At 51.5% G+C, this 25224-nt stretch overlaps 1 protein-coding gene across 1 annotated transcript; it reads left to right on the top strand.

Annotated features, from left to right (window-relative positions):
• Positions 1 to 6135: 6135 nt before the first annotated feature.
• On the top strand, positions 6136 to 25224 carry LOC139787639 (2-hydroxyacyl-CoA lyase 2-like). Its single transcript, XM_071726899.1, has 6 exons — positions 6136 to 6255; positions 7947 to 8067; positions 10606 to 10807; positions 14165 to 14292; positions 20095 to 20234; positions 25194 to 25224. The coding sequence occupies exons 2-6, from the start codon at positions 7954 to 7956 to the stop codon at positions 25222 to 25224; spliced, it is 615 nt and encodes a 204-aa protein (XP_071583000.1). The 5' UTR covers positions 6136 to 6255; positions 7947 to 7953.

Raw genomic sequence — 25224 nt, 5'->3', positions numbered from 1 at the left:
TGGGAAAAGAGGGCAGCAAAACCTCTTGGAAAAGCCAAGGTCTGAACACCCAGAGCTGGAAAAAAAATCAGGGTTAGGTTGGGGTTGGGGTTAGGTTGAGGGATTTTTGGGAAAAATTTTTGGGAGAAAATTCCATCCATCTGCAGGAAAAATGGATTTTTTGGGAAAAGAGGGCAGCAAAACCTCTTGGAAAAGCCAAGGTCTGAACACCCAGAGCTGGAAAAAAAATCAGGGTTAGGTTGGGGTTAGGTTGAGGGATTTTTGGGAAAAAATTTTGGGACAAAATTCCATCCATCTGCAGGAAAAAGGGATTTTTTGGGAAAAGAGGGCAGCAAAACCTCTTGGAAAAGCCAAGGTCTGAACACCCAGAGCTGGAAAAAAAATCAGGGTTAGGTTGGGGTTAGGTTGAGGGATTTTTGGGAAAAAATTTTGGGACAAAATTCCATCCATCTGCAGGAAAAAGGGATTTTTTGGGAAAAGAGGAGACATCCTGAGGGCAGCAAAATTCTTGGAAAAGCCAAAATCTGAACACCCAGAGCTGGAAAAAAAATCAAGGTTGGACTTGCTCAAGGAATTTTTGGGAAAATCCAGGTTGTGCCTCTGTTCCTTGGAAAAATTCCAAGAATCCCACACTTGGATTGGAGGCACTGGGTGAGGAAAAGCCCAGGAAGGACCCAACTGGAAGCCATTCCCACTGCAGGAAAAAGGGATTTTTTGGGAAAAGAGGAGACACCCTGAGGGCAGCAAAACCTCTTGGAAAAGCCAAAATCTGAACACCCAGAGCTGGAAAAAAAAATCAGGGTTAGGTTGGGGTTAGGTTGAGGGATTTTGGGAAAAAATTTTGGGACAAAATTCCATCCATCTGCAGGAAAAATGGATTTTGGGAAAAGAGGGCATCAAAATTCCTGGAAACCCCAAGGTCTGAACACCCAGAGCTGGAAAAAAAATCAAGGTTGGACTTGCTCAAGGAATTTTTGGGAAAATCCAGGTTCCTTGGCCAAAATTCCAAGAATCCCACACTTGGGTTGGAGGCACTGGGTGAGGAAAAGCCCAGGAAGGACCCAGCTGGAAGCCATTCCCACTGCAGGAAAAAGGGATTTTGGGAAAAGAGGGCATCAAAACTCCTGGAAAAGCCAAGGTCTGAACACCCAGAGCTGGAAAAAAAATCAGGGTTAGGTTGAGGGATTTTTGGGAAAAATTTTTGGGAGAAAATTCCATCCATCTGCAGGAAAAATGGATTTTGGGAAAAGAGGGCATCAAAACTCCTGGAAACCCCAAAATCTGAACACCCAGAGCTGGAAAAAAAAACAGGGTTAGGTTAGGGTTAGGTTGAGGGATTTTTGGGAAAAATTTTTGGGAGAAAATTCCATCCATCTGCAGGAAAAATGGATTTTTTGGGAAAAGAGGAGACACCCTGAGGGCAGCAAAACTCCTGGAAACCCCAAAATCTGAACACCCAGAGCTGGAAAAAAAATCAAGGTTGGACTTGCTCAAGGAATTTTTGGGAAAATCCAGGTTCCTTGGCCAAAATTCCAAGCATCCCACACTTGGGTTGGAGGCACTGGGTGAGAAAAAGCCCAGGAAGGACCCAGCTGGAAGCCATTCCCACTGCAGGAAAAAGGGATTTTTTGGGAAAAGAGGAGACACCCCTGAGGGCAGCAAAAATTCTTGGAAAAGCAAAAATCTGAACGCCCAGAGCTGGAAAAAAAATCAGGGTTAGGTTGGGGTTAGGTTGAGGGATTTTTGGGAAAAATTTTTGGGAGAAAATTCCATCCATCTGCAGGAAAAATGGATTTTTTGGGGAAAAGAGGAGACACCCTGAGGGCAGCAAAATTCTTGGAAAAGCCAAAATCTGAACACCCAGAGCTGGAAAAAAAATCAGGGTTAGGTTGGGGTTAGGTTGAGGGATTTTTGGGAAAAAATTTTGGGAGAAAATTCCATCCATCTGCAGGAAAAATGGATTTTGGGAAAAGAGGGCAGCAAAATTCTTGGAAAAGCCAAAATCTGAACGCCCAGAGCTGGAAAAAAAATCAGGGTTAGGTTGGGGTTAGGTTGAGGGATTTTTGGGAAAAATTTTTGGGAGAAAATTCCATCCATCTGCAGGAAAAATGGATTTTGGGAAAAGAGGGCAGCAAAACTCTTGGAAAAGCCAAAATCTGAACACCCAGAGCTGGAAAAAAAATCAAGTTTAGGCTGAGGTTGGACTTGCTCAAGGAATTTTTGGGAAAATCCAGGTTGTGCCTCTGTTCCTTGGAAAAATTCCAAGAATCCCACACTTGGGTTGGAGGCACTGGGTGAGGAAAAGCCCAGGAAGGACCCAACTGGAAGCCATTCCCACTGCAGGAAAAAGGGATTTTTTGGGAAAGAGGAGACACCCTGAGGGCAGGAAAATTCTTGGAAAAGCAAAAATCTGAACACCCAGAGCTGGAAAAAAAATCAGGGTTAGGTTGGGGTTAGTTTGAGGGATTTTTGGGAAAAAGTTTTGGGAGAAAATTCCATCCATCTGCAGGAAAAATGGATTTTTTGGGAAAAGAGGAGACACCCTGAAGGCAGCAAAACTCCTGGAAACCCCAAAATCTGAACACCCAGAGCTGGAAAAAAAAATCAGGGTTAGGTTGGGGTTAGGTTGAGGGATTTCTGGGACAAAATTCCATCCCTCTGCAGGAAAAAAGGGATTTTGGGAAAAGAGGGCAGCAAAACTCTTGGAAACCCCAAAATCTGAACACCCAGAGCTGGAAAAAAAATCAGGATTAGGCTGAGGTTGGACTTGCTTGAGGAATTTTTGGGAAAATCCAGGTTGTGCCTCTGTTCCTTGGAAAAATTCCAAGAATCCCACACTTGGGTTGGAGGCACTGGGTGAGGAAAAGCCCAGGAAGGACCCAGCTGGAAGCCATTCCCACTGCAGGAAAAAGGGATTTTTTGGGAAAAGAGGAGACACCCTGAGGGCAGCAAAATTCTTGGAAAAGCCAAAATCTGAACACCCAGAGGTGGAAAAAAAATCAGGGTTAGGTTGGGGTTAGGTTGAGGGATTTTTGGGAAAAAGTTTTGGGAGAAAATTCCATCCATCTGCAGGAAAAATGGATTTTTTTGGGAAAAGAGGAGACACCCTGAGGGCATCAAAACTCCTGGAAAACCAAAGGTCTGAACACCCAGAGCTGGAAAAAAAATCAAGGTTGGACTTGCTTGAGGGATTTTTGGGAAAATCCAGGTTGTGCCTCTGTTCCTTGGAAAAATTCCAAGAATCCCACACTTGGATTGGAGGCACTGGGTGAGAAAAAGCCCAGGAAGGACCCAACTGGAAGCTACTGGTTCAAACTGGGACTCACCAGAGTTGTTCCCCAGCAGAAATCTCAGGATCTGCAGGAAAATCCTGGGGTTTTCCAGGCTCTCCAGGAGGAAGAGACCAATCCCAAGAGAAATTTCCTTGTATCCCACCTCCTTTCTCCTCGATCCTGAATTCCAAGCAGGAAAATCCTTCCCAGGAAAATCAGGAAAAGTCCAAGGACTGGAAGGAATAAAAGGAAAAGCTGGAGGAGTTGGGAAGGGAGAGAAGTTTCCTTGTATCCCACCTCCTTTCTCCTCAATCCTGGAGTTCCAAGCAGGAAAATCCTTCCCAGAAAAATCAGGAAAAGTCCAAAGGTTGGAAGGAATAAAAGGAAAAGTTGGGTGGGATGGGAAGGGAAAGAAATTTCCTTGTATCCCACCTCCTTTCTCCTTGATCCTGGAATTCCAAGCAGGAAAATCCTTCCCAGGAAAATAAATCCTTCCCAGGAAAATCAGGAAAAGTCCAAGGATTGCAAGGAATAAAGGAAAGGAGGGGGGTGAGTTGGGAAGAAGAGGCCTCTCCTTGTATCCCAACTTGATCCTGGAATTCCAAGCAGGAAAATCCTTCCCAGGAAAATAAATCCTTCCCAGGAAAATCAGGAAAAGCCCAAGGACTGGAAGGAATAAAAGGAAAAGCTGGAGGAGTTGGGAAGGGAGAGAAATTTCCTTGTATCCCACCTCCTTTCTCCTCAATCCTGGAATTCCAAGCAGGAAAATCCTTCCCAGAAAAATCAGGAAAAGTCCAAGGATTGCAAGGAATAAAAGGAAAGGAGGGGGGGTGAGATGGGAAGAAGGGGCCTCTCCTTGTATCCCAACTTGATCCTGGAATTCCAAGCAGGAAAATCCTTCCCAGGAAAATCAGGAAAAGCCCAAGGACTGGAAGGAATAAAAGGAAAAGTTGGAGGAGTTGGGAAGGGAAAGAAATTTCCTTGTATCCCACCTCCTTTCTCCTCAATCCTGGAATTCCAAGCAGGAAAATCCTTCCCAGGAAAATAAATCCTTCCCAGGAAAATCAGGAAGAAGAAAAAAAGCCCAAGGACTGGAAGGAATAAAAGGAAAAGCTGGAGGAGTTGGGAAGGGAGAGAAATTTCCTTGTATCCCACCTCCTTTCTCCTCGATCCTGGAATTCCAAGCAGGAAAATCCTTCCCAGGAAAATCAGGAAAAGCCCAAAGGTTGGAAGGAGCACAGGAGGTTGGGTTGGTAGCCACAGGAGGAGGTGAGGTAGCCCACGGGTCAGCTCAGCCCCACTGGCACCTCCGGGGCCTTTCCAAGGGGTTTTGGAGCTCTGGATCCCTGGTGATGTCACAGGGGTCACCAGGGGTCACCAGGGGTCACCAGAGGGTCTGGAAGGTTCTGGAAGCAGCCAAGGAACAGGTGAGGAAGAGGAGGAGGAAGAGGAGGAGGAGGAGGAGGAGGAGGAGGAGGAAAAGGAGGAGGAGGAAAAGGAGAAGGAGAAGGAGGAGGAAGAAGAGGAGGAGGAGGAGGAGGAGGAGGAGGAGGAGGAGGAGGAGGAGGAAAAGGAGGAAAAGGAGGAGGAGGAAGAGGAGGAGGAGGAAGGAGAAGGAAGAGGAAGAGGAAGAGGAAAAAGAGAAGGAGGAGGAGGAAAAGGAGGAAGAGGAGGAGGAAGAGAAGGAAGAGAAGGAGGAGGAGGAGGAGAAGGAGGAGGAAGAGGAAGAGGAAGAATAGAAGGAGGAGGAAGAGGAAAAGGAGGAGGAGGAAGAGGAGGAACAGGAGGAGGAAAAGGAAGAAGAAAAGGAAGAAGAAAAGGAGGAGGAGGGGGAAGAGGAGGAAAAGGAGGAGGAGGAAGAAAAGGATGAGGAAGAGGAGGAGGAGGAGGAAAAGGAGGAGAAGGAGGAAGAGGAGGAAAAAGAGGGGGAAAAGGAGGAAAAGGAAGAGGAAGAGGAGGAGGAAGGAAAAGGAAGAGGATGAGGAAGAAGAGGAGGAGGAGGAAAAGGAGGAAAAGGAAGAAAAGGAGGAGGAGGAAGAAGAGGAGGAGGAGGAGAAGCTGTTTTGCTGCTTGGGATGTAATTAATGAACTGAGCTCATTAACAGAAATGCTGACTTCCCTCCTGGGCCTCTGTATCCCCCTCCCACCCCCCCCCCGGGTGCCCCCCGGGGCTCCTTTGGGGTTTTTTTTGGAGATTTTGGTTAAAAAAAGGCCTTTTGGAGAGGCCCCTTTCCCAGACTTGGCCCCGCCCCTTTTCGTGACCCCGCCCCCTCGCGCAGACCCCGCCCCTTTCCGCCCCCTACATTGACCCCAATTCCTCACAGGCCCCGCCCCCTAACCCAAGTCCAGCCCCCTTTACCCGGCCACGCCCATTTGCACGACTTGACCACGCCCCTTTCCCTACCCACGCCTCCTCGTCCAGGCCCCGCCTCTTTCTCACTCGGGGCTCCGCCCCCCACGTTGACCCCGCCCCCATCGCACAGACACCGCCCCTGCCCCTGACTTGGCCCCTCCCCCTAGCGTGGCTCCACCCCTCCTCTGCCTCCCCCATTTGGCCCCGCCCCTTTCCTTGGCTCCACCCACGCCTCGCTCAGGCCCCGCCCCTTTCATCACCCCGCCCCTACTATGACCCCGCCCCTTTCCCTGTCTTGGCCACGCCCCCACCCCCTGACCTCGCCCCCCTTCCCCCCTTCGAGCGGGGGTGGTGCAGGGCGCGCGCGGCCTAGTGACGTCAAAGAGCGGCGCCGGAAAAGGCGCGAGTCACGTGACTGCCGGCGGCGGCGCCGGGACCCCGGAAGGGGGGGGGGGGGTCGGGGCCTTCGTGTCCCCTTTGTGTCCCCCTTTGTCCCCTCCCCCATTGTCCGTGTCCCGGCGGGGGGGGGGGGAGGAGGTTGAGAACAATGGGTGGGCGTGGCTTAGGACGGTGGGCGTGGCCTCCGTGAGTGGGCGTGGCCTCCAGGTGCGGCACTTCCGGGAAGGGTGAGTGGCAGCGGGGGGAAAACGGGGAGGGGGGGGACCCGGGGGGTCACGTGAGGGAGGGGACACCCTGGAGGGTCACGTGACCGAGGGGACACCCAGCCCCCCCCCACACCCCCCCTCCTTGTGGGGGGGGGGACACACGACAACGGGGGTGGCACTGGGGGGGGGGAGGGGACAATGGGGGAGGGGACAAAGGGACGGGGGTGGCACTGGGGACACTGGGGGGGGGGACACTGGGGGCACTGGGGGGGGGACAAGGGACAGGGGGGGCACTGGGGACACTGGGGGGGGGGACACTGGGGACACTGGGGGCACTGGGGGGGGGGACGACAAGGGACAGGGGTGGCACTGGGGGGGGGGGGGAGGGGACAATGGGGGAGGGGACAAAGGGACGGGGGTGGCACTGGGGACACTGGGGGGGGGGACACTGGGGGCACTGGGGGGGGGGACACTGGGGGGGGGGACAAGGGACAGGAGTGGCACTGGGGACACTGGGGGGGGGGACACTGGGGACACTGGGGGGGGACACTGGGGGGCACTGGGGGGGGGACCCAAGGGACAGAGGTGGCACTGGGAGGGGAGGGGGACACTGGGGGAAGGGACAATGGGGACACCAGGGGTGGCACTGGGGGGGGAGACAAGGGACAGGGGGGACACTGGGAGGGGGGGGGGACACTGGGGGAGGGGACAAAGAGATGGGGGTGGCACTGGGGGACACTGGGGGGGGGACACTGGGGGCACTGGGGTGGCACTGGGGGGGGGGGGACAAGGGACAGGGGGGACACTGGGGAGGGGACAATGGGGACACCAGGGGTGACACTGGGAGGGACAAAGGGTGGGGCTGGCATTGGGGGGGGGGAGGGGGGACAAGGGACCCAAGGGACAGGGGTGGCACTTGGGGGGGACACTGGGGGGAGGGGACAATGGGGACACCAGGGGTGGCACTGGGGGGGGGACAAGGGACAGGGGTGGCATTGGGGGACACTGGGGAGGGGACACTGGGGGTGGCACTAGGGGGGGACACAAAGGACTGGGGGGGCACTGGGGGGGGGGGACAATGGGGACACCAGGGGTGGCACTGGGGGGGACCCAAGGGACAGAGGTGGCACTGGGAGGGGGGGGGGTGACACTGAGGGAGGGGACAAAGGGACGGGGGTGGCACTGGGGGGGGCACTGAGGGGAGGGGACAATGGGGACACCAGGGGTGGCACTGGGGGGACCCAAGGGACAGAGGTGGCATCCCAAGGGACAGAGGTGGCACTGGGGGGGGGGGGGGGGTGACAAGGGACACAAGGGACAGGGGTGGCACTGGGGGGGGGACAAGGGACAGAGGTGGCACTGGGGGACACTGGAGGGGGGGACACGGGGGGACACAAAGGACTGGGGGGGCACTGGGGGGGGACACTGGGGACACCAGGGGTGACACTTGGGGGGGGGACAAGGGACAGAGGTGGCACTGGGGGGGGGAGGGGACACTGGGGACACCAGGGGTGGCACTGGGGGGGGGACAAAGGGCGGGGGGACACCGGGGGGGGGAGGGGACACACAAAGGGATAGGGGGGGCACTGGGAGGGGGGGTGGGGACACTGGGGACACCAGGGGTGGCACTGGGGGGGGGGAGGGGACACTGGGGGTGGCCCTGGGGACAGAGGGGACGGTGGCAGTGACACTGGGGGGGGGTTGGGTCTTCCCCAGCTTCACCATGGAGCCCCTGAGCATCCTCTCCTGTGTCCTCCTGGGGGTGGCCCTGCTGGTGGCCCTGGGGACACTGGTGGTGGCCCAACGCCTGGGACTCTTCTACCAACTCCTCCACAAGGTCTGGGAAGACAAAAATCCCCAAAACCCCCCCAAAAAATCCCCCCCCCCCAAAAATCCTCAAAAATCCCCCCCAAAAATCCCCAAAAAATCTCAAAAAATTCCCCCTGAATCCCAAAAAAATCCCCCAAAAAAATCCAAAAAACCCCCCCAAAATCCCAAAAACACCAAAAAATCCCCTCAAAAAAACCAAAAGCAAAAAAATCCCCCAAAATCCCCCAAAACCCCCCAAATAGCAAAAAAATCTCCAAAAAATCCCCCAAAATCCCCCAAAAAACCCCAAAAATCCCCCCGCCCAAAAAAAACCTCCAAAAATCCTCTCAAATCCCCCAAAGAATCCCAAAAAATCCAAAAAAACCCTCCCAAAAACATCAAAAAATCCCCCCAAAAAACCCCAAAAGCAAAAAAATCCCCCCAAATCCCCAAAACCCCCCAAAATAGCAAAAAAATCTCCAAAAAATCCCCAAAATCCCCCCCTGAAAATCTCCAAAAATCCCCCCAAATCCCCCAAAAATCCCAAAAATCCCCAAAACACAAAAAAATCCCCCAAGAAACCCCATAAGCAAAAATATCCCCCAAAATTCAAACCCCCCCCCCAAATCCCAAAAAAATCTCCAAAAATCCCCCCAAAATCCCAAAAAATCACCAAAAAAACCCAAAAATCCCCCCAAAAATAAAAAAATTGCCAAAAATCCCCCCAAATAAAAAAAAAATCCCCCAAAAATCTCCAAAAATCCCCCCAAATCCAAAAAAAATCCCCCCAAAATAAAAAAAAATCCCCCAAAATCCCAAAAACACCAAAAAATCCCCCCAAAAAAACCCAAAAGCAAAAAAATCCCCCAAAATCCCCAAACCCCCCCAAAAAAAAAAAAATCTCCAAAAAATCCGCAAAAAATCCAAAAAAATCCCCCAAAAAACCAAAAAATCCCCACAAAAATCCCCCAAAAATCCAACCCCCCCCCCCAAAAACAAATAAAAAAGAAACCCAAAAAACCCCAAAATCCCCCAAATTCCATTTTTGGGGTTTTTTGCCTTCATCCTGGTGCCATTTTGGGGACAATCCCTTTGTTTTGGGGACAGGTGGAGCCCCGAAGTCCCCGTCACGGGGGGGAGGTGGTTGCCCAGGTCCTGAAATCCCACAGGATCCTTTTTTTCTTCACTCTTCCCAAAAAACCCCCCAAAAATCCCAAAACCCCCCAAAATCCCCCCCCAAAAATAAAAAAATAAAATCCCAAATTAAAAAAAAATCCCCCAAACCCTCCCCAAAAATCGCCCCAAAATATCAAAAAAAAAACCCCAAAAAATCCCCCCAAAATCCCCCCAAAAAATAATCCCCAAAACCCAAAAAAATCCCCGGAAAATCCCCCCCCAAAATCCCCAAAACCCCCAAAAATAAAAAAAATCCCCCAAAAAAACCCCAAAAAATCAAAAAAAACCCCAAAAATAAAAAAACCCGAAAAAATCCCCCAAAAATCCCCCCCAAAAAATAATCCCCAAAACCCAAAAAAATCCCCAGAAAATCCCTCCCAAAAATCCACCAAAATCCAAAAAAATCCCCCCAAAAACCCCATAATACAAAAAACCCCCATAAAATCACCAAAAAAAACCCAAAAATGAAAAAACCCCAAAAATCCAAACCCTCCCCCTCCAAAACCCCCAAAAATAAATAAAAAAAAAAACCCCGAAACCCCCAAAATCCCCCAAATTCCATTTTTGGGGTTTTTTTTGCCTTCATCCTGGTGCCATTTTGGGGACAATCCCTTTGTTTTGGGGACAGGTGGAGCCCCGAAGTCCCCGTCACGGGGGGGAGGTGGTTGCCCAGGTCCTGAAATCCCACAGGATCCTTTTTTTCTTCACTCTTCCCAAAAAAACCTCCAAAAATCCCCAAAACCCAAAAAAATCCCCCCCCCCAAAAAATACAAAACCCAAAAATCCCCCCAAAATCCCCAAGAAACCCAAAAAATCCACCAAAATCAAAAAAACCCAAAAAAATCCCCCCCAAAACTCCAAAATACAAAACCCCTCAAAAATCCCAAAAAACCCCCAAAAATAAAAAAAAAAAAAACAAAATCAAAAAAATCCCGCCAAAAACCCAAAAATCAAAAAAAACCCCAAAAAATCCCCCAAAAATCCCCGCAAAAAATAATCCCCAAAACCAAAAAAAATCCCCAGAAAATCCCCCCAAAAATCCCCCCAAAACCCTCAGGAAACCCAAAATATCCACCAAAATCCAAAAAACCCAAAAAAATCCCCCCCCAAACCCCAAAATACAAAAAACCCCCATAAAATCCAAAAAAAACCCCAAAAGTCAAAAAAAAAAACCCCAAAATCCAAAAAAACCCCAAAAATAAAAAAAATCCCAAAAAACCCCGAAAAATTAAAAAAAACACCCAAAAATAAAAAAAACCCTCCCAAAACCCCCAAAAATAAATTAAAAAAGAAACCCCGAAAACTCCAAAATCCCCCAAATTCCATTTTTGGGGTTTTTTGCCTTCATCCTGGTGCCATTTTGGGGACAATCCCTTTGTTTTGGGGACAGGTGGAGCCCCGAAGTCCCCGTCACGGGGGGGAGGTGGTTGCCCAGGTCTTGAAATCCCACGGGGTCCGTTTCCTCTTCACCCTTCCCGGGGGTCACATCTCCCCCATCCTGGTGGCCTCGGAAAAGTTGGGAATTCGGGTCGTGGACACCAGGCACGAGGCCACCGCCCTCTGCGCTGCCGACGCCGTGGCCAGGCTGACAGGTGAGGGGACAAGAGGGACAAAATGGCCGCCAAGTGTCCCCAAGGGACAGGTTTGGGGTGGCCTCACCTGAAAAGGCCTTGGTGGCATCTGAGGGGCTTCCAAAAACCCCCCCCGTAGTGGTTTCTGTCACCATTTTCTTGTCATGGATGAGGTGGCAACTGTGGTGAGGGGAGAAAAGGGACATAATGGCCGCCAGGTGTCACCTGTGAGGGACAATTTTGGGGTGGCCTCACCTGAAAAGGCCCTGGTGGCATCTCAGGGGCTTCCAAAAACCCCCCCCGTGGTGGCTTCTGTCATGATTTTCTTGTCATGGATGAGGTGGCAACTGTGGTGAGGGGAGAAAAGGGACAAAATGGCTGCCAAGTGTCCCCGAGGGACAGTTTTGGGGTGGCCTCACCTGAAAAGGCCCTGGTGGCACCTCAGGGGCTTCCCAAAACCCCCCCCGTGGTGGCTTCTGTCATGATTTTCTTGTCATGGATGAGGTGGCAACTGTGGTGAGGGGAGAAAAGGGACAAAATGGCCGCCAAGCATCCCCAAGGGACAATTTTGGGGTGGCCTCATCTGAAAAGGCCCTGGTGGCATCTGAGGGGCTTCCAAAAACTCCCCCGTGGTGGCTTCTGTCACCATTTTCTTGTCATGGATGAGGTGACAACTCAGGTGAGGGGACAAGAGGGATAAAATGGCCGCCAAGTGTCCCCGAGGGACAGTTTTGGGGTGACCTCACCTGAAAAGGCCCTGGTGGCACCTGAGGGGCTTCCAAAAACTCTCCTGTAGTGGCTTCTGTCACCATTTTCTTGTCATAAATGAGGTGACAACTGTGGTGAGGGGAGAAAAGGGACAAAATGGCCGCCAGGTGTCCCCGAGGGACAGTTTTGGGGTGGCCTCACCTGAAAAGGCCCTGGTGGCATCTGAGGGGCTTCCAAAAACCCCCCTGTGGTGGCTTTGGTCACTTTGTCCTAGCTGAGATGACAACTGTGGTGAGGTGAGGGACAAAATGGCTGCCAAGTGTCCCCATGGGAAGAACAGTTCCCCCCATGGGAACACCAGGCACGAGGCCACCGCCCTCTGCGCTGCCGACGCCGTGGCCAGGCTGACAGGTGAGGGGACAAGAGGGACAAAATGGCCGCCAAGTGTCCCCAAGGGACAGTTTTGGGGTGGCCCAAACTGAAAAGGCCCTGGTGGCATCTGAGGGGCTTCCAAAAACCCCCCCGTGGTGGCTTCTGTCACGATTTTCTTGTCATGGATGAGGTGGCAACTGTGGTGAGGGGAGAAAAGGGACAAAATGGCCGCCAAGTGTCCCTGAGGGACAGTTTTGGGGTGGCCTCACCTGAAAAGGCCCTGGTGGCATCTGAGGGGCTTCCAAAAAGCCCCCTGTGGTGGCTTCTGTCACCATTTTCTTGTCATGGATGAGGTGACAACTGTGGTGAGGAGAGGGACAAAATGGCTGCCAAGTGTCCCCAAGGGAAGAACAGTTCCCCCCATGGGAACACCAGGCACGAGGCCACCGCCCTCTGCGCTGCCAACGCCGTGGCCAGGCTGACAGGTGAGGGGACAAGAGGGACAAAATGGCCGCCAAGTGTCCCTGAGGGACAGTTTTGGGGTGGCCTCACCTGAAAAGGCCCTGGTGGCACCTCAGGGGCTTCCAAAAACACCCCCCGTGGTGGCCTTGGTCACCATGGATGAGGTGACAACTGGGGTGAGGGGAGAAAAGGGACAAAATGGCCACCAAGTGTCCCCGAGGGACAGTTTTGGGGTGGCCTCACCTGAAAAGGCCCTGGTGGCATCTCAGGGGCTTCCAAAAACCCCCCCGTGGTGGCTTCTGTCACCATTTTCTTGTCATGGATGAGGTGGCAACTGTGGTGAGGAGAGGGACAAAATGGCTGCCAAGCATCCCCGAGGGACAGGTTTGGGGTGGCCTCACCTGAAAAGGCCTTGGTGGCATCTGAGGGGCTTCCAAAAACTCCCCCGTGGTGGCTTCTGTCACCATTTTCTTGTCATAGATGAGGTGACAGCTGTGGTGAGGGGAGAAAAGGGACAAAATGGCCGCCAAGTGTCCCTGAGGGACAGTTTTGGGGTGGCCTCACCTGAAAAGGCCCCGGTGGCATCTCAGGGGCTTCCAAAAACCCCCCCCCGTAGTGGTTTCTGTCACCATTTTCTTGTCATGGATGAGGTGGCAACTGTGGTGAGGGGAGAAAAGGGACAAAATGGCCGCCAAGTGTCCCCGAGGGACAGTTTTGATTTGGCCCAAACTGAAAAGGCCCTGGTGGCACCTCAGGGGCTTCCAAAAACCCCCCTGTGGTGGCTTTGGTCACCATTTTGTCCTAGCTGAGATGACAACTGTGGTGAGGAGAGGGACAAAATGGCTGCCAAGTGTCCCCATGGGAAGAACAGTTCCCCCCATGGGAACACCAGGCACGAGGCCACCGCCCTCTGCGCTGCCGACGCCGTGGCCAGGCTGACAGGTGAGGGGACAAGAGGGACAAAATGGCCGCCAAGTGTCCCTGAGGGACAATTTTGGGGTGGCCTCACCTGAAAAGGCCCTGGTGGCATCTGAGGGGCTTCCAAAACCCCCCTTGTGGTGGCTTTGGTCACCATTTTCTTGTCATGGATGAGGTGACAACTGTGGCAAGGAGAGGGACAAAATGGCCACCAAGTGTCCCCATGGGAGGGACAATTTTTGGGTGTCTTGGCTTGGGAAAACCTTGGTGGCATCTGAGGGGCTTCCAAAACCCCCCCGTGGTGGCTTCTGTCACGATTTTCTTGTCATGGATGAGGTGACAACTCAGGTGAGGGGACAAAAGGGACAAAATGGCTGCCAAGTGTCACCTGGGAGGGACAGTTTTGGGGTGGCCTCACCTGAAAAGGCCCTGGTGGCACCTGAGGGGCTTCCAAAAACTCCCCCGTGGTGGCTTCTGTCACCATTTTCTTGTCATGGATGAGGTGACAACTCAGGTGAGGGGACAAGAGGGAGGGGACAATAGGGACACCAAATGTCCCCATGGCAGGGACAGTTTTGGGGTGGCCCAACCTGAAAAGGCCCTGGTGGCATCTCAGGGGCTTCCAAAAACCCCCCTGTGGTGGCTTCTGTCACCATTTTCTTGTCATGGATGAGGTGACAACTCAGGTGAGGGGACAAAAGGGACAAAATGGCTGCCAAGTGTCACCTGGGAGGGACAATTTTGGGGTGGCCTCACCTGAAAAGGCCCTGGTGGCACCTCAGAGGCTTCCAAACCCCCCCCCATGTGGTGGCTTTGGTCACCATTTTCTTGTCCTGGACACCAGGTGACAACTGTGGTGACGTCAGGAGATGGAGGTGACCCCGTGGCCACCCCCTCCTGTCCCCTCCCCCCCCTCAGGTACCGTCGGCGTCGCCGTTGTCACCGCGGGGCCCGGTGTCACCAACACCGTCACCGCCATGAAGAACGCTCACCTGGCCGAGTCCCCTGTCCTGCTGCTGGCAGGAGCTGCTGCCTCTCTCCAAAAGGTGGGGACAACCTCAGGGGACACGTTTTGGGGACATTTCACTCATTTTGGGGACTTTTCACTCATTTTGGGGACATTTCACTCATTTTGGGGACTTTTCACTCATTTTTTCCCCTTTTTTTCTGACCGTTTTTGGAGTTCCTTGCGCCGCGCCTTGGGTTTTTTTCACCCCAACTTGAGGTTTTTCACCCCATTTTGAGGGTCTTGCCCCATTTTTGGCTTTTTTCTCACATACTTTGGGGTTTTTCATCCATTTTTGGTTCTTTTCACCAAATTTTGGGGTTTTTCACCCACATTTAGGATTTTTTTCCCATTTTTTTTCAACCGTTTTTGGAGTTCCTCGCGCCGCGCCTTGGGTTTTTTTCACCCCAACTTGAGGTTTTTCACCTATTTTGGGGGTTTTCTCACCAAATTTTGGAGGCTTCTGACCCATTTTTTGTTCCTTTCCCCCATTTTGGGGTTTTCCACCCATTTTTGTGGTTTTTCACTTTTTTTTTTTGAGGTTTTCCAAGCTTTTTTTTTAGTCATTTTTCCACGCGATTCTGAGGTTTCTTCACCCAAGTTGAGGTTTTTCACCCCATTTTGAGGGTTTTGCCCAATTTTTGGCTTTTTTCTCACATACTTTTGGGTTTTTCATCCATTTTTGGTTCTTTTCACCAAATTTTGGGGGTTTTCACCCACATTTAGGATTTTTTTCCCATTTTTTTTCAACCGTTTTTGGAGTTCCTCGCGCCGCGCCTTGGGTTTTTTTTCACCCCAAGTTGAGGTTTTTCACCTATTTTGGGGGTTTTCTCACCAAATTTTGGAGGCTTCTGACCCATTTTTTGTTCCTTTCCCCCATTTTGGGGTTTTCCACCCCTTTTTGTGGTTTTTCACTTTTTTTTTTTTGAGGTTTTCCAAGCTTTTTTTTTCGTCATTTTTCCACGCGATTCTGAGGTTTCTTCCCCCAATGTTGAGGTTTTTCACCCCATTTTGAGGGTTTTGCCCCATTTTTGGTTTTTTTCTCACATACTTTGGGGTTTTTAATCCATTTTTGGTTCTTTTCACCAAATTTTGGGGTTTTTCACCCACATTTGGGATTTTTTTCCCCTTTTTTTCAACCGTTTTTGGAGTTCCTCGCGCCGCGCCTTGGGTTTTTTTCACCCCAACTTGAGGTTTTTCACCTATTTTGGGGGTTTTCTCACCAAATGTTGGAGGCTTCTGACCCATTTTTTGTTCCTTTCCCTCATTTTGGGGTTTTCCACTCATTTTTGTGGTTTTTCACTTTTTTTTTTTGAGGTTTTCCAAGCTTTTTTTTTAGTCATTTTTCCACGCGATTCTGAGGTTTCTTCACCCAATGATGAGGTTTTTCACCCCATTTTGAGGGTTTTGCCCAATTTTTGGCTTTTTTCTCACATACTTTTGGGTTTTTCATCCATTTTTGGTTCTTTTCACCAAATTTTGGGGTTTTCACCCACATTTAGGATTTTTTTCCCATTTTTTTCCGACCGTTTTTGGAGTTCCTCGCGCCGCGCCTTGGGTTTTTTTCACCCCAACTTGAGGTTTTTCACCTATTTTGGGGGTTTTCTCACCAAATGTTGGAGGCTTCTGACTAATTTTTTGTTCCTTTCCCTCATTTTGGGGTTTTCCACCCATTTTTGTGGTTTTTCACTTTTTTTTTTTGAGGTTTTCCAAGCTTTTTTTTTAGTCATTTTTCCACGCGATTCTGAGGTTTCTTCACCCAATGTTGAGGTTTTTCACCCCATTTTGAGGGTTTTGCCCAATTTTTGTCTTTTTTCTCACATACTTTGGGGTTTTTCATCCATTTTTGGTTCTTTTCACCAAGTTTTGGGGTTTTTCACCCACATTTAGGATTTTTTTCCCATTTTTTTTCAACCGTTTTTGGAGTTCCTTGCGTTGCGCCTTGGGTTTTTGTCACCCCAACTTGAGGTTTTTCACCTATTTTGGGGGTTTTCTCACCAAATTTTGGAGGCTTCTGACCCATTTTTTGTTCCTTTCCCCCATTTTGGGGTTTTCCACCCATTTTTGTGGTTTTTCACTTTTTTTTTTTTGAGGTTTTCCAAGCTTTTTTTTTAGTCATTTTTCCACGCGATTCTGAGGTTTCTTCACCCAATGTTGAGGTTTTTCACCCCATTTTGAGGGTTTTGCCCCATTTTTGGCTTTTTTCTCACATACGTTTGGGTTTTTCATCCATTTTTGGTTCTTTTCACCAAATTTTGGGGGTTTTCACCCACATTTAGGATTTTTTTCCCATTTTTTTTCGAGCGTTTTTGGAGTTCCTCGCGCCACGCCTTGGGTTTTTTTCACCTCAACTTGAGGTTTTTCACCTATTTTGGGGGTTTTCTCACCAAATTTTGGAGGCTTCTGACCCATTTTTTGTTCCTTTCCCCCATTTTGGGGTTTTCCACCCATTTTTGTGGTTTTTCACCTTTTTTTTGAGGCTTGTCAAGCTTTTTTTTGTCATTTTCCCACCCATTTTGAGGTTTCTTCACCCAATGTTGAGATTTTTCACCCCATTTTGAGGTTCTTGCCCCATTTTGGGTTTTTTTTTCACCTACTTAAAGGTTTTTCATCCTTTTTTATCCTTTTGACCAAATTTTGGTTTTTTTCCCATTTGATTATTTTTTTTTCCATCTGTTGTACAATTTTTAAACAATTTTGGGTTTTTTTCCCCCATTTTTGGTTTTTTCCTCACATACTTTTGGGTTTTTTCATCCATTTTTGGGTCTTTTCACCAAACTTTAAGTTTTTCACCCATTTTAGGGTTTTGTTCACCCACTTTTGGGTTTTTGGAGTTGATTTGGGGGCTTGGGGCTGATTATGGGGGATTTGGGCTGATTTGGGGGGATTTGGTGCTGATTTGGGGGGATTTGGGCTGATTTGGGGGCATTTAGGGGGATTTTGGCTGATTTGGGGGCAATTGGGGCTGATTTTGGAGGGATTTGGGCTGATTTGGGGGCATTTTGGGGCATTTGGGGCTGATTTTGGGGCATTTGGGGCTGATTTGGGGGCATTTTGGGGCATTTGGGGCTAATTTTGGGGCAATTGGGGGGGATTTGGGGGCATTTGGGGCTGATTGTGGAGGGATTTGGGCTGATTTGGGGGCATTTTGGGGCATCTGGGGCTGATTTGGGGGGATTTGGGCAGATTTGGGGGCATTTTGGGGCATTTGGGGCTGATTTTGGGGCATATGAGGCTGATTTGGGGGAATTTGGGCTGATTTGGGGGAATTTTGGGGCATTCAGGGCTGTTTTGGGGGCATTTGGGGGGGATTTGGGCTGATTTGGGGGCATTTTGGGGCATTTGGGGCTGATTTTGGGGCATTTGAGGCTGATTTTGGGAAGCTTTTGGCTGATTTGGGGGGGTTTTGGCTGATTTTGGGGCATTTGAGGCTGATTTGGGTTGATTTGGGCTGATTTGGGGGCATTTGGGGCTGATTTGGGGTGGATTTGGGCTGATTTGGGGGCATTTGGGGCTGATTTTGGGACATTTGAGGCTGATTTGGGGGGATTTGGGCTGATTTTGGGAAGCTTTTGGCTGATTTGAGGGGACTTTGGCTGATTTTGGGGCACTTGAGGCTGATTTGGGGTGGATTTGGGTTGATTTGGGCTGATTTTGGGGCATCTGGGGCTGATTTTGGAGGGATTTGAGGCTGATTTTGGGAAGCTTTTGGCTGATATGAGGGGATTTGGGCTGATTTTGGGGCATTTGAGGCTGATTTGGGGGGGATTTGGGTTGATTTGGGCTGATTTGGGGGCATTTGGGGCTGATTTTGGGAAGCTTTTGGCTGACTTGGGGGGGATTTTGGTTGATTTTGGCTGATTTGGGGGGATTTTGGCTGATTTGGGGGCATTTGGGGCTGATTTTGGAGGGATTTGGGCTGATTTGGGGGCATTTTGGGGCATTTGAGGCTGATTTTGGGGCATTTGGGGCTGATTTTGGGGCATTTGAGGCTGATTTGGGGGGATTTGGGTTGATTTCTTCTGATTTGTGGGCATTTGGGGCTGATTTTGGAGGGATTTGGGCTGATTTGGGGGCATTTTGGGGCATTTGAGGTTGATTTTGGGGCATTTGGGGCTGATTTTGGGAAGCTTTTGGCTGATTTGGGGGGTTTTGGCTGATTTTGGGGCATTTGGGGCTGATTTGGGGTGGATTTGGGTTGATTTGGGCTGATTTTGGGGCATCTGGGGCTGATTTTGGAGGGATTTGGGCTGTTTTGGGTTCATTTTGGGGCATTTGAGGCTGATTTTGGGGCATTTGAGGCTGATTTGGGGAAGCTTTTGGCTGATTTGGGGGCATTTGGGGCTGATTTTGGGGCATTTGAGGCTGATTTTGGGGGGATTTGGGTTGATTTGGGCTGATTTGGGGGCATTTGAGGCTAATTTTGGGGCATTTGGGGCTGATTTGGGGGGGATTTTGGTTGATTTTGGCTGATTTGGGGGGATTTTGGCTGATTTGGGGGCATTTGGGGCTGATTTTGGAGGGATTTGGGCTGATTTGGGGGCATTTTGGGGCATTTGGGGCTGATTTGGGGGGGATTTGGGCTGATTTGGGGCATTTGGGGCTGATTTTGGGGCATTTGGGGCTGATTTTGGAGGGATTTGGGCTGATTTGGGGGCATTTTGGGGCATTTGAGGCTGATTTTGGGGCATTTGGGGCTGATTTGGGGGCATTTGAGGCTGATTTGGGGTGGATTTGGGTTGATTTGGGCTGATTTTGGGGCATCTGGGGCTGATTTTGGAGGGATTTGGGCTGTTTTGGGTTCATTTTGGGGCATTTGAGGCTGATTTTGGGGCATTTGAGGCTGATTTTGGGAAGCTTTTGGCTGATTTGGGGGGTTTGGGCTGATTTTGGGGCATTTGAGGCTGATTTGGGGGGGATTTGGGTTGATTTGTGCTGATTTGGGGGCATTTGAGGCTGATTTGGGGGGCATTTGGGCTGATTTGGGGCATTTGGGGCTGATTTTGGGGCATTTGAGGCTGATTTGGGGGGATTTGGGTTGATTTGGGCTGATTTGGGGGCATTTGAGGCTGATTTGGGGTGGATTTGGGTTGATTTGGGCTGATTTGGGGGCATTTGGGGCTGATTTTGGAGGGATTTGGGCTGATTTGGGGGCTTTTGGGGGCATTTGGGGCTGATTTTGGGGCATTTGAGGCTGATTTTGGGGCATTTGGGGCTGATTTTGGGACATTTGGGGCTGATTTGGGGTGGATTTGGGCTGATTTGGGGCATTTGGGGCTGATTTTGGGGCATTTGAGGCTGATTTGGGGGGGATTTGGGTTGATTTGGGCTGATTTGGGGGCATTTGGGGTGGATTTGGGTTGATTTGGGCTGATTTGGGGGCATTTGGGGCTGATTTTGGAGGGATTTGGGCTGATTTGGGGGCTTTTGGGGGCATTTGGGGCTGATTTTGGGGCATTTGAGGCTGATTTTGGGGCATTTGGGGCTGATTTTGGGACATTTGGGGCTGATTTGGGGTGGATTTGGGCTGATTTGGGGCATTTGGGGCTGATTTTGGGGCATTTGAGGCTGATTTGGGGGGGATTTGGGTTGATTTGGGCTGATTTGGGGGCATTTGGGGTGGATTTGGGTTGATTTGGGCTGATTTGGGGGCATTTGGGGCTGATTTTGGAGGGATTTGGGCTGATTTGGGGGCTTTTTGGGGCATTTGGGCTGATTTTGGGGCATTTGGGGCTGATTTGGGGGGATTTGGGCTGATTTGGGGGCATTTGGGGCTGATTTTGGGTGGTTTTGGGGCTGATTTGGTGTCTTTGGGGACTGATTTTGGGGTCCCTGTCCCCAGGGCCGTGGGGCACTGCAGGACATCGAGCAGGTGGCCCTGTTCAGGACCCTCTGCAAGGCCACCCTCAGTGTCCCCACCCTCAGGGACATTGTCCCCACCCTGCGCAGAGCCATCGCCACCCGCCCAGTCAGGGACCCCAGGTATGGGGACAGCTGGGGTTGGGGACGTTTGGGGACACCCCAGAGACACCCCCGGGTGGCATTGCCATCCCCAAGTGGCACCTGGAGGGGTTTTGGGGACATTTTGGGGTTTTGGGGACATTTTGGGGACATTTTGGGGTTTTGGGGACATTTGGGGACACCCAAGGCCACCATTGCCATCCCCCAAGTGGCACCTGGAGGGGTTTTTGGGGACATTTTGGGGTCTTGGGGACAACTGGGGACACTCAAAGCCACCATTGCCATCCCCCAAGTGTCACTTGGAGGGGTTTTTGGGGACATTTTGGGGTTTTGGGGACATTTTGGGGTTTTGGGGACATTTGGGGACACCCAAGGCCACCATTGCCATCCCCCAAGTGGTACTTGGTGGGGTCTTGGGGACATTTTGGGGCCTTGGGGACATTTGGGGACACTCAAAGCCACCCCCAGGTGGCATTGCCATCCCCCAAGTGTCACCTGGAGGGGCTCTGGGGACATTTTGGGGCCTTGGGGACATTTGGGGACACCCCAGAGACACCCCCAGGTGGCAGTGCCATCCCCAAGTGGCACCTGGTGGGGACATTTGGGGTTGGGGACATTTGGGGACACCCCAGAGACACCCCCAGGTGGCATTGCCATCCCCAAGTGGCACCTGGAGGGGTTTCTGGGGACATTTTGGGGACATTTTGGGGTTTTGGGGACATTTGGGGACACCCAAGGCCACCATTGCCATCCCCCAAGTGGCACCTGGAGGGGTTTTTGGGGACATTTTAGGGTTTTGGGGACATTTGGGGACACTCAAAGCCACCCCCAGGTGGCACCTGGTGGGGACATTTGGGATTGGGGACATTTGGGGACACCCCAGAGACACCCCCGGGTGGCATTGCCATCCCCAAGTGGCACCTGGAGGGGTTTTGGGGGACATTTTGGGGTCTTGGGGACATTTGGGGACACTCAAAGCCACCATTGCCTCCCCCAAGTGGCACCTGGAGGAGTTTTGGGGGCATTTTGGGGTTTTGGGGACATCTGGGGACATCAAAAGCCACCATTGCCATCCTCAAGTGGCACCTGGAGGGGTTTTGGGGACATTTTGGGGCCTTGGGGACATTTGGGGACACTCAAAGCCACCCCCAGGTGGCACTTGGTGGGGACATTTGGGGTTGGGGACATCTGGGGACACCCCAGAGACACCCCCAGGTGGCATTGCCATCCCCAGGTGGCACCTGGAGGGGTTTTGGGGACATTTTGGGGTCTTGGGGACATTTGGGGACACTCAAAGCCACCATTGCCATCCCCAAGTGGCACCTGGAGGGGTTTTGGGGGAAATTTTGGGGTTTTGGGGACATTTTGGGGTTTATGGGGACATTTGGGGACACTCAAAGCCACCATTGCCATCCCCATGTGTCACCTGGAGGGGTTTGTGGGGACATTTTGGGGTTTTGGGGACATTTTGGGCTTTTGGGGACGTTTGGGGACACCCCAGAGACACCCCCGGGTGGCATTGCCATCCCCAAGTGGCACCTGGAGGGGTTTTGGGGACATTTTGGGGTCTTGGGGACATTTGGGGACACCCAAGGCCACCATTGCCATCCCCAAGTGGCACCTGGAGGGGTTTTGGGGACATTTTGGGGTCTTGGGGACATTTGGGGACACTCAAAGCCACCATTGCCTCCCCCAAGTGGCACTTGGTGGGGTTTTGGGGGATATTTTGGGGTTTTGGGGACATTTTTGGGGTTCCTGGGGACACTTTGGGGTCAGTGGGGACCTTTTGGGTTTTCTGGTGAACTTTGGGGGTTCCTGGTGCCATTTTTGGGCTTCCTGGTGCCCATTTTGGGGTCAGTGGGGACATTTTTGGGGATTCCTGGTGCCCTTTTGAGTTTTCTGGTGCCATTTTGGGGTTCCTGGTCCCATTTTGGGGTCCCTGGTCCCATTTTTGGGATTCCTGGTGACCTTTTGGGGTCAGTGGGAACATTTTTGGGCTTTCTGGTGCCTTTTTGGGGTTTCTGATACCATTTTTGGGGTCCCTGGTCCCATTTTTGGGCTTCCTGGTGACCTTTTGGGGTCGGTGGGGACCTTTTGGGTTTCCTGGTGCCCTTTTGAGTTTTCTGGTGGCATTTTTGGGGTTCCTGGTCCCATTTTGGGGTCCCTGGTCCCATTTTTGGGATTCCTGGTGACCTTTGGGGTTTCTGGTGCCATTTTGGGGTTGGTGGGGACATTTTGGGGTTCCTGGTGCCATTTTTGGGCTTCCTGGTGTCCTTTTGGGGCTGGTGGGGACATTTTTGGGGTTCCTGGTACCTTTTGGGGTTCCTGGTGCCCTTTTGGGTTTTCTGGTGGCATTTTTAGGGTCCCTGGTCCCATTTTTGGGATTCCTGGTGACCTTTTGGGGTCAGTGGGGACATTTTTGGTTTTTCTGGTGTCCTTTTGGGTTTTCTGGTGGCATTTTTGGGGTTTCTGGTCCCATTTTTGGGCTTCCTGGTGACCTTTTGGGGTCAGTGGGGACATTTTTGGGTTTCCTGGTGCCCTTTTGGGTTTTCTGATGGCATTTTTGGGGTTCCTGGTCCCATTTTTGGGATTCCTGGTGCCATTTTGGGGTCGGTGGGGACCTTTTGGGGTTCCTGATGCCATTTTTGGGGTTCCTGGTGATCTTTGGGGGTTCCTGGTCCCATTTTGGGATCCCTGGTGCCATTTTTGGGCTTCCTGGTGACCTTTTGGGGTCGGTGGGGACATTTTGGGCTTCCTGGTCCCATTTTTGGGGTTCTTGGTGCCATTTTGGGGTCAGTGGGGACCTTTTGGGTTTCCTGGTGCCCTTTTGGGTTTTCTGGTGGCATTTTTGGGGTTCCTGGTGATCTTTGGGGGTTCCTGGTCCCATTTTGGGGTCCCTGGTCCCATTTTTGGGCTTCCTGGTGACCTTTTTGGGTCAGTGGGGACCTTTTGGGTTTCCTGGTGCCCTTTTGAGTTTTCTGGTGGCATTTTTGGGGTTCCTGGTCCCATTTTGGGGTCCCTGGTCCCATTTTTGGGATTCCTGGTGACCTTGTGGGTTCGGTGGGGACATTTTTGGGCTTTCTGGTGACCTTTTGGGGTCAGTGGGGACCTTTTGGGCTTCCTGGTGCCATTTTTGGGTTTTCTGGTGCCCTTTTGGGTTTTCTGGTGGCATTTTTGGGGTTCCTGGTCCCATTTTTGGGATTCCTGGTGACCTTTGGGGTTTCTGGTGCCATTTTGGGGTTGGTGGGGACATTTTGGGGTTCCTGGTGCCATTTTTGGGCTTCCTGGTGCCCTTTTGGGGCTGGTGGGGACATTTTTGGGGTTCCTGGTACCTTTTGGGGTCGGTGGGGACCTTTTGGGTTTTCTGGTGCCATTTTTGGGGTTCCTGGTCCCATTTTTGGGGATTCCTGGTGACCTTTTGGGGTCAGTGGGGACATTTTTGGGTTTTCTGGTGCCCTTTTGGGTTTTCTGGTGCCATTTTTGGGGTCCCTGGTCCCATTTTTTGGTTTCTTGGTGCCATTTTTGGTCGGTGGGGACCTTCTGGGTTTCCTGGTGCCCTTTTGAGTTTTCTGGTGACATTTTTGGGGTTCCTGGTGACCTTTTGGGGTCCCTGCTCCCATTTTTGGGCTTCCTGGTCCCATTTTTGGGATTCCTGGTGACCTTTTGGGGTTTCTGGTCCCATTTTTGGGGATTCTTGGTGCCATTTTGGGGTCAGTGGGAACATTTTTGGGTTTCCTGGTGCCCTTTTGGGTTTTCTGGTGCCATTTTGGGGTTGGTGGGGACATTTTGGGATTCCTGGTGCCATTTTTGGGGTTCCTGGTCCCATTTTTGGGCTTCCTGGTGACCTTTTGGGGTCAGTGGGGACATTTTTGGGCTTCCTGGTGACCTTTTGGGGTCAGTGGGGACATTTTTGGGATTCCTGGTGACCTTTTGGGGTCAGTGGGGACATTTTTGGGGTTCCTGGTCCCATTTTGGGGTCCCTGGTCCCATTTTTGGGCTTCCTGGTGACCTTTGGGGTTTCTGGTGCCCTTTTGGGTTTTCTGGTGCCATTTTGGGGTTGGTGGGGACATTTTGGGGTTCCTGGTGCCATTTTTGGGCTTCCTGGTCCCATTTTTGGGCTTCCTGGTGACCTTTTGGGGCTGGTGGGGACATTTTTGGGGTTCCTGGTACCTTTTGGGGTCTGTGGGGACCTTTTGGGTTTTCTGGTGTCCTTTTGGGTTTCCTGGTGGCATTTTTGGGGTTCCTGGTCCCATTTTTGGGCTTCCTGGTGACCTTTTGGGGTCAGTGGGGACCTTTTGGGTTTCCTGGTGCCCTTTTGGGTTTTCTGGTGGCATTTTTGGGGTCCCTGGTCCCATTTTTGGGCTTCCTGGTGACCTTTTTGGGTCAGTGGGGACCTTTTGGGTTTCCTGGTGCCCTTTTGAGTTTTCTGGTGGCATTTTTGGGGTTCCTGGTCCCATTTTGGGGTCCCTGGTCCCATTTTTGGGATTCCTGGTGACCTTGTGGGTTCGGTGGGGACATTTTTGGGCTTTCTGGTGACCTTTTGGGGTCAGTGGGGACCTTTTGGGCTTCCTGGTGCCATTTTTGGGTTTCCTGGTGCCCTTTTGAGTTTTCTGGTGGCATTTTTGGGGTTCCTGGTCCCATTTTGGGGTTCCTGGTCCCATTTTTGGGATTCCTGGTGACCTTTGGGGTTTCTGGTGCCATTTTGGGGTTGGTGGGGACATTTTGGGGTTCCTGGTGCCATTTTTGGGCTTTCTGGTGCCCTTTTGGGGCTGGTGGGGACATTTTTGGGGTTCCTGGTACCTTTTGGGGTCGGTGGGGACCTTTTGGGTTTTCTGGTGCCATTTTTGGGGTTCCTGGCCCCATTTTTGGGCTTCCTGGTGACCTTTTGGGGTCGGTGGGGACCTTTTGGGTTTCCTGGTGCCCTTTTGAGTTTTCTGGTGACATTTTTGGGGTTCCTGGTGACTTTTTGGGGTCCCCCAGGCCCTGTCTTCGTGGAGCTCCCCATCGATGA

Source organism: Heliangelus exortis, chromosome 27 (assembly GCF_036169615.1).
Source record: "Heliangelus exortis chromosome 27, bHelExo1.hap1, whole genome shotgun sequence".
Classification (NCBI taxonomy): domain Eukaryota; kingdom Metazoa; phylum Chordata; class Aves; order Apodiformes; family Trochilidae; genus Heliangelus; species Heliangelus exortis.
The sequence above is the reverse complement of the archived record's forward strand: the minus strand, read 5'-3'. Positions and strand labels throughout refer to the sequence as shown.

What these genes read in the sequence shown, in the direction of transcription:
- LOC139787639 (XM_071726899.1), top strand. Translation starts at nt 7,954, where the DNA reads ATGGAGCCCCTGAGCATCCTCTCCTGTGTCCTCCTGGGGGTGGCCCTG. An exon ending in CGCCGTGGCCAGGCTGACAG is followed by an intron (nt 10,808 to 14,164) that starts GTGAGGGGACAA and finishes CCCCCCCCTCAG; the next exon opens with GTACCGTCGGCGTCGCCGTT. An exon ending in CGCCCAGTCAGGGACCCCAG is followed by an intron (nt 20,235 to 25,193) that starts GTATGGGGACAG and finishes GGGGTCCCCCAG; the next exon opens with GCCCTGTCTTCGTGGAGCTC.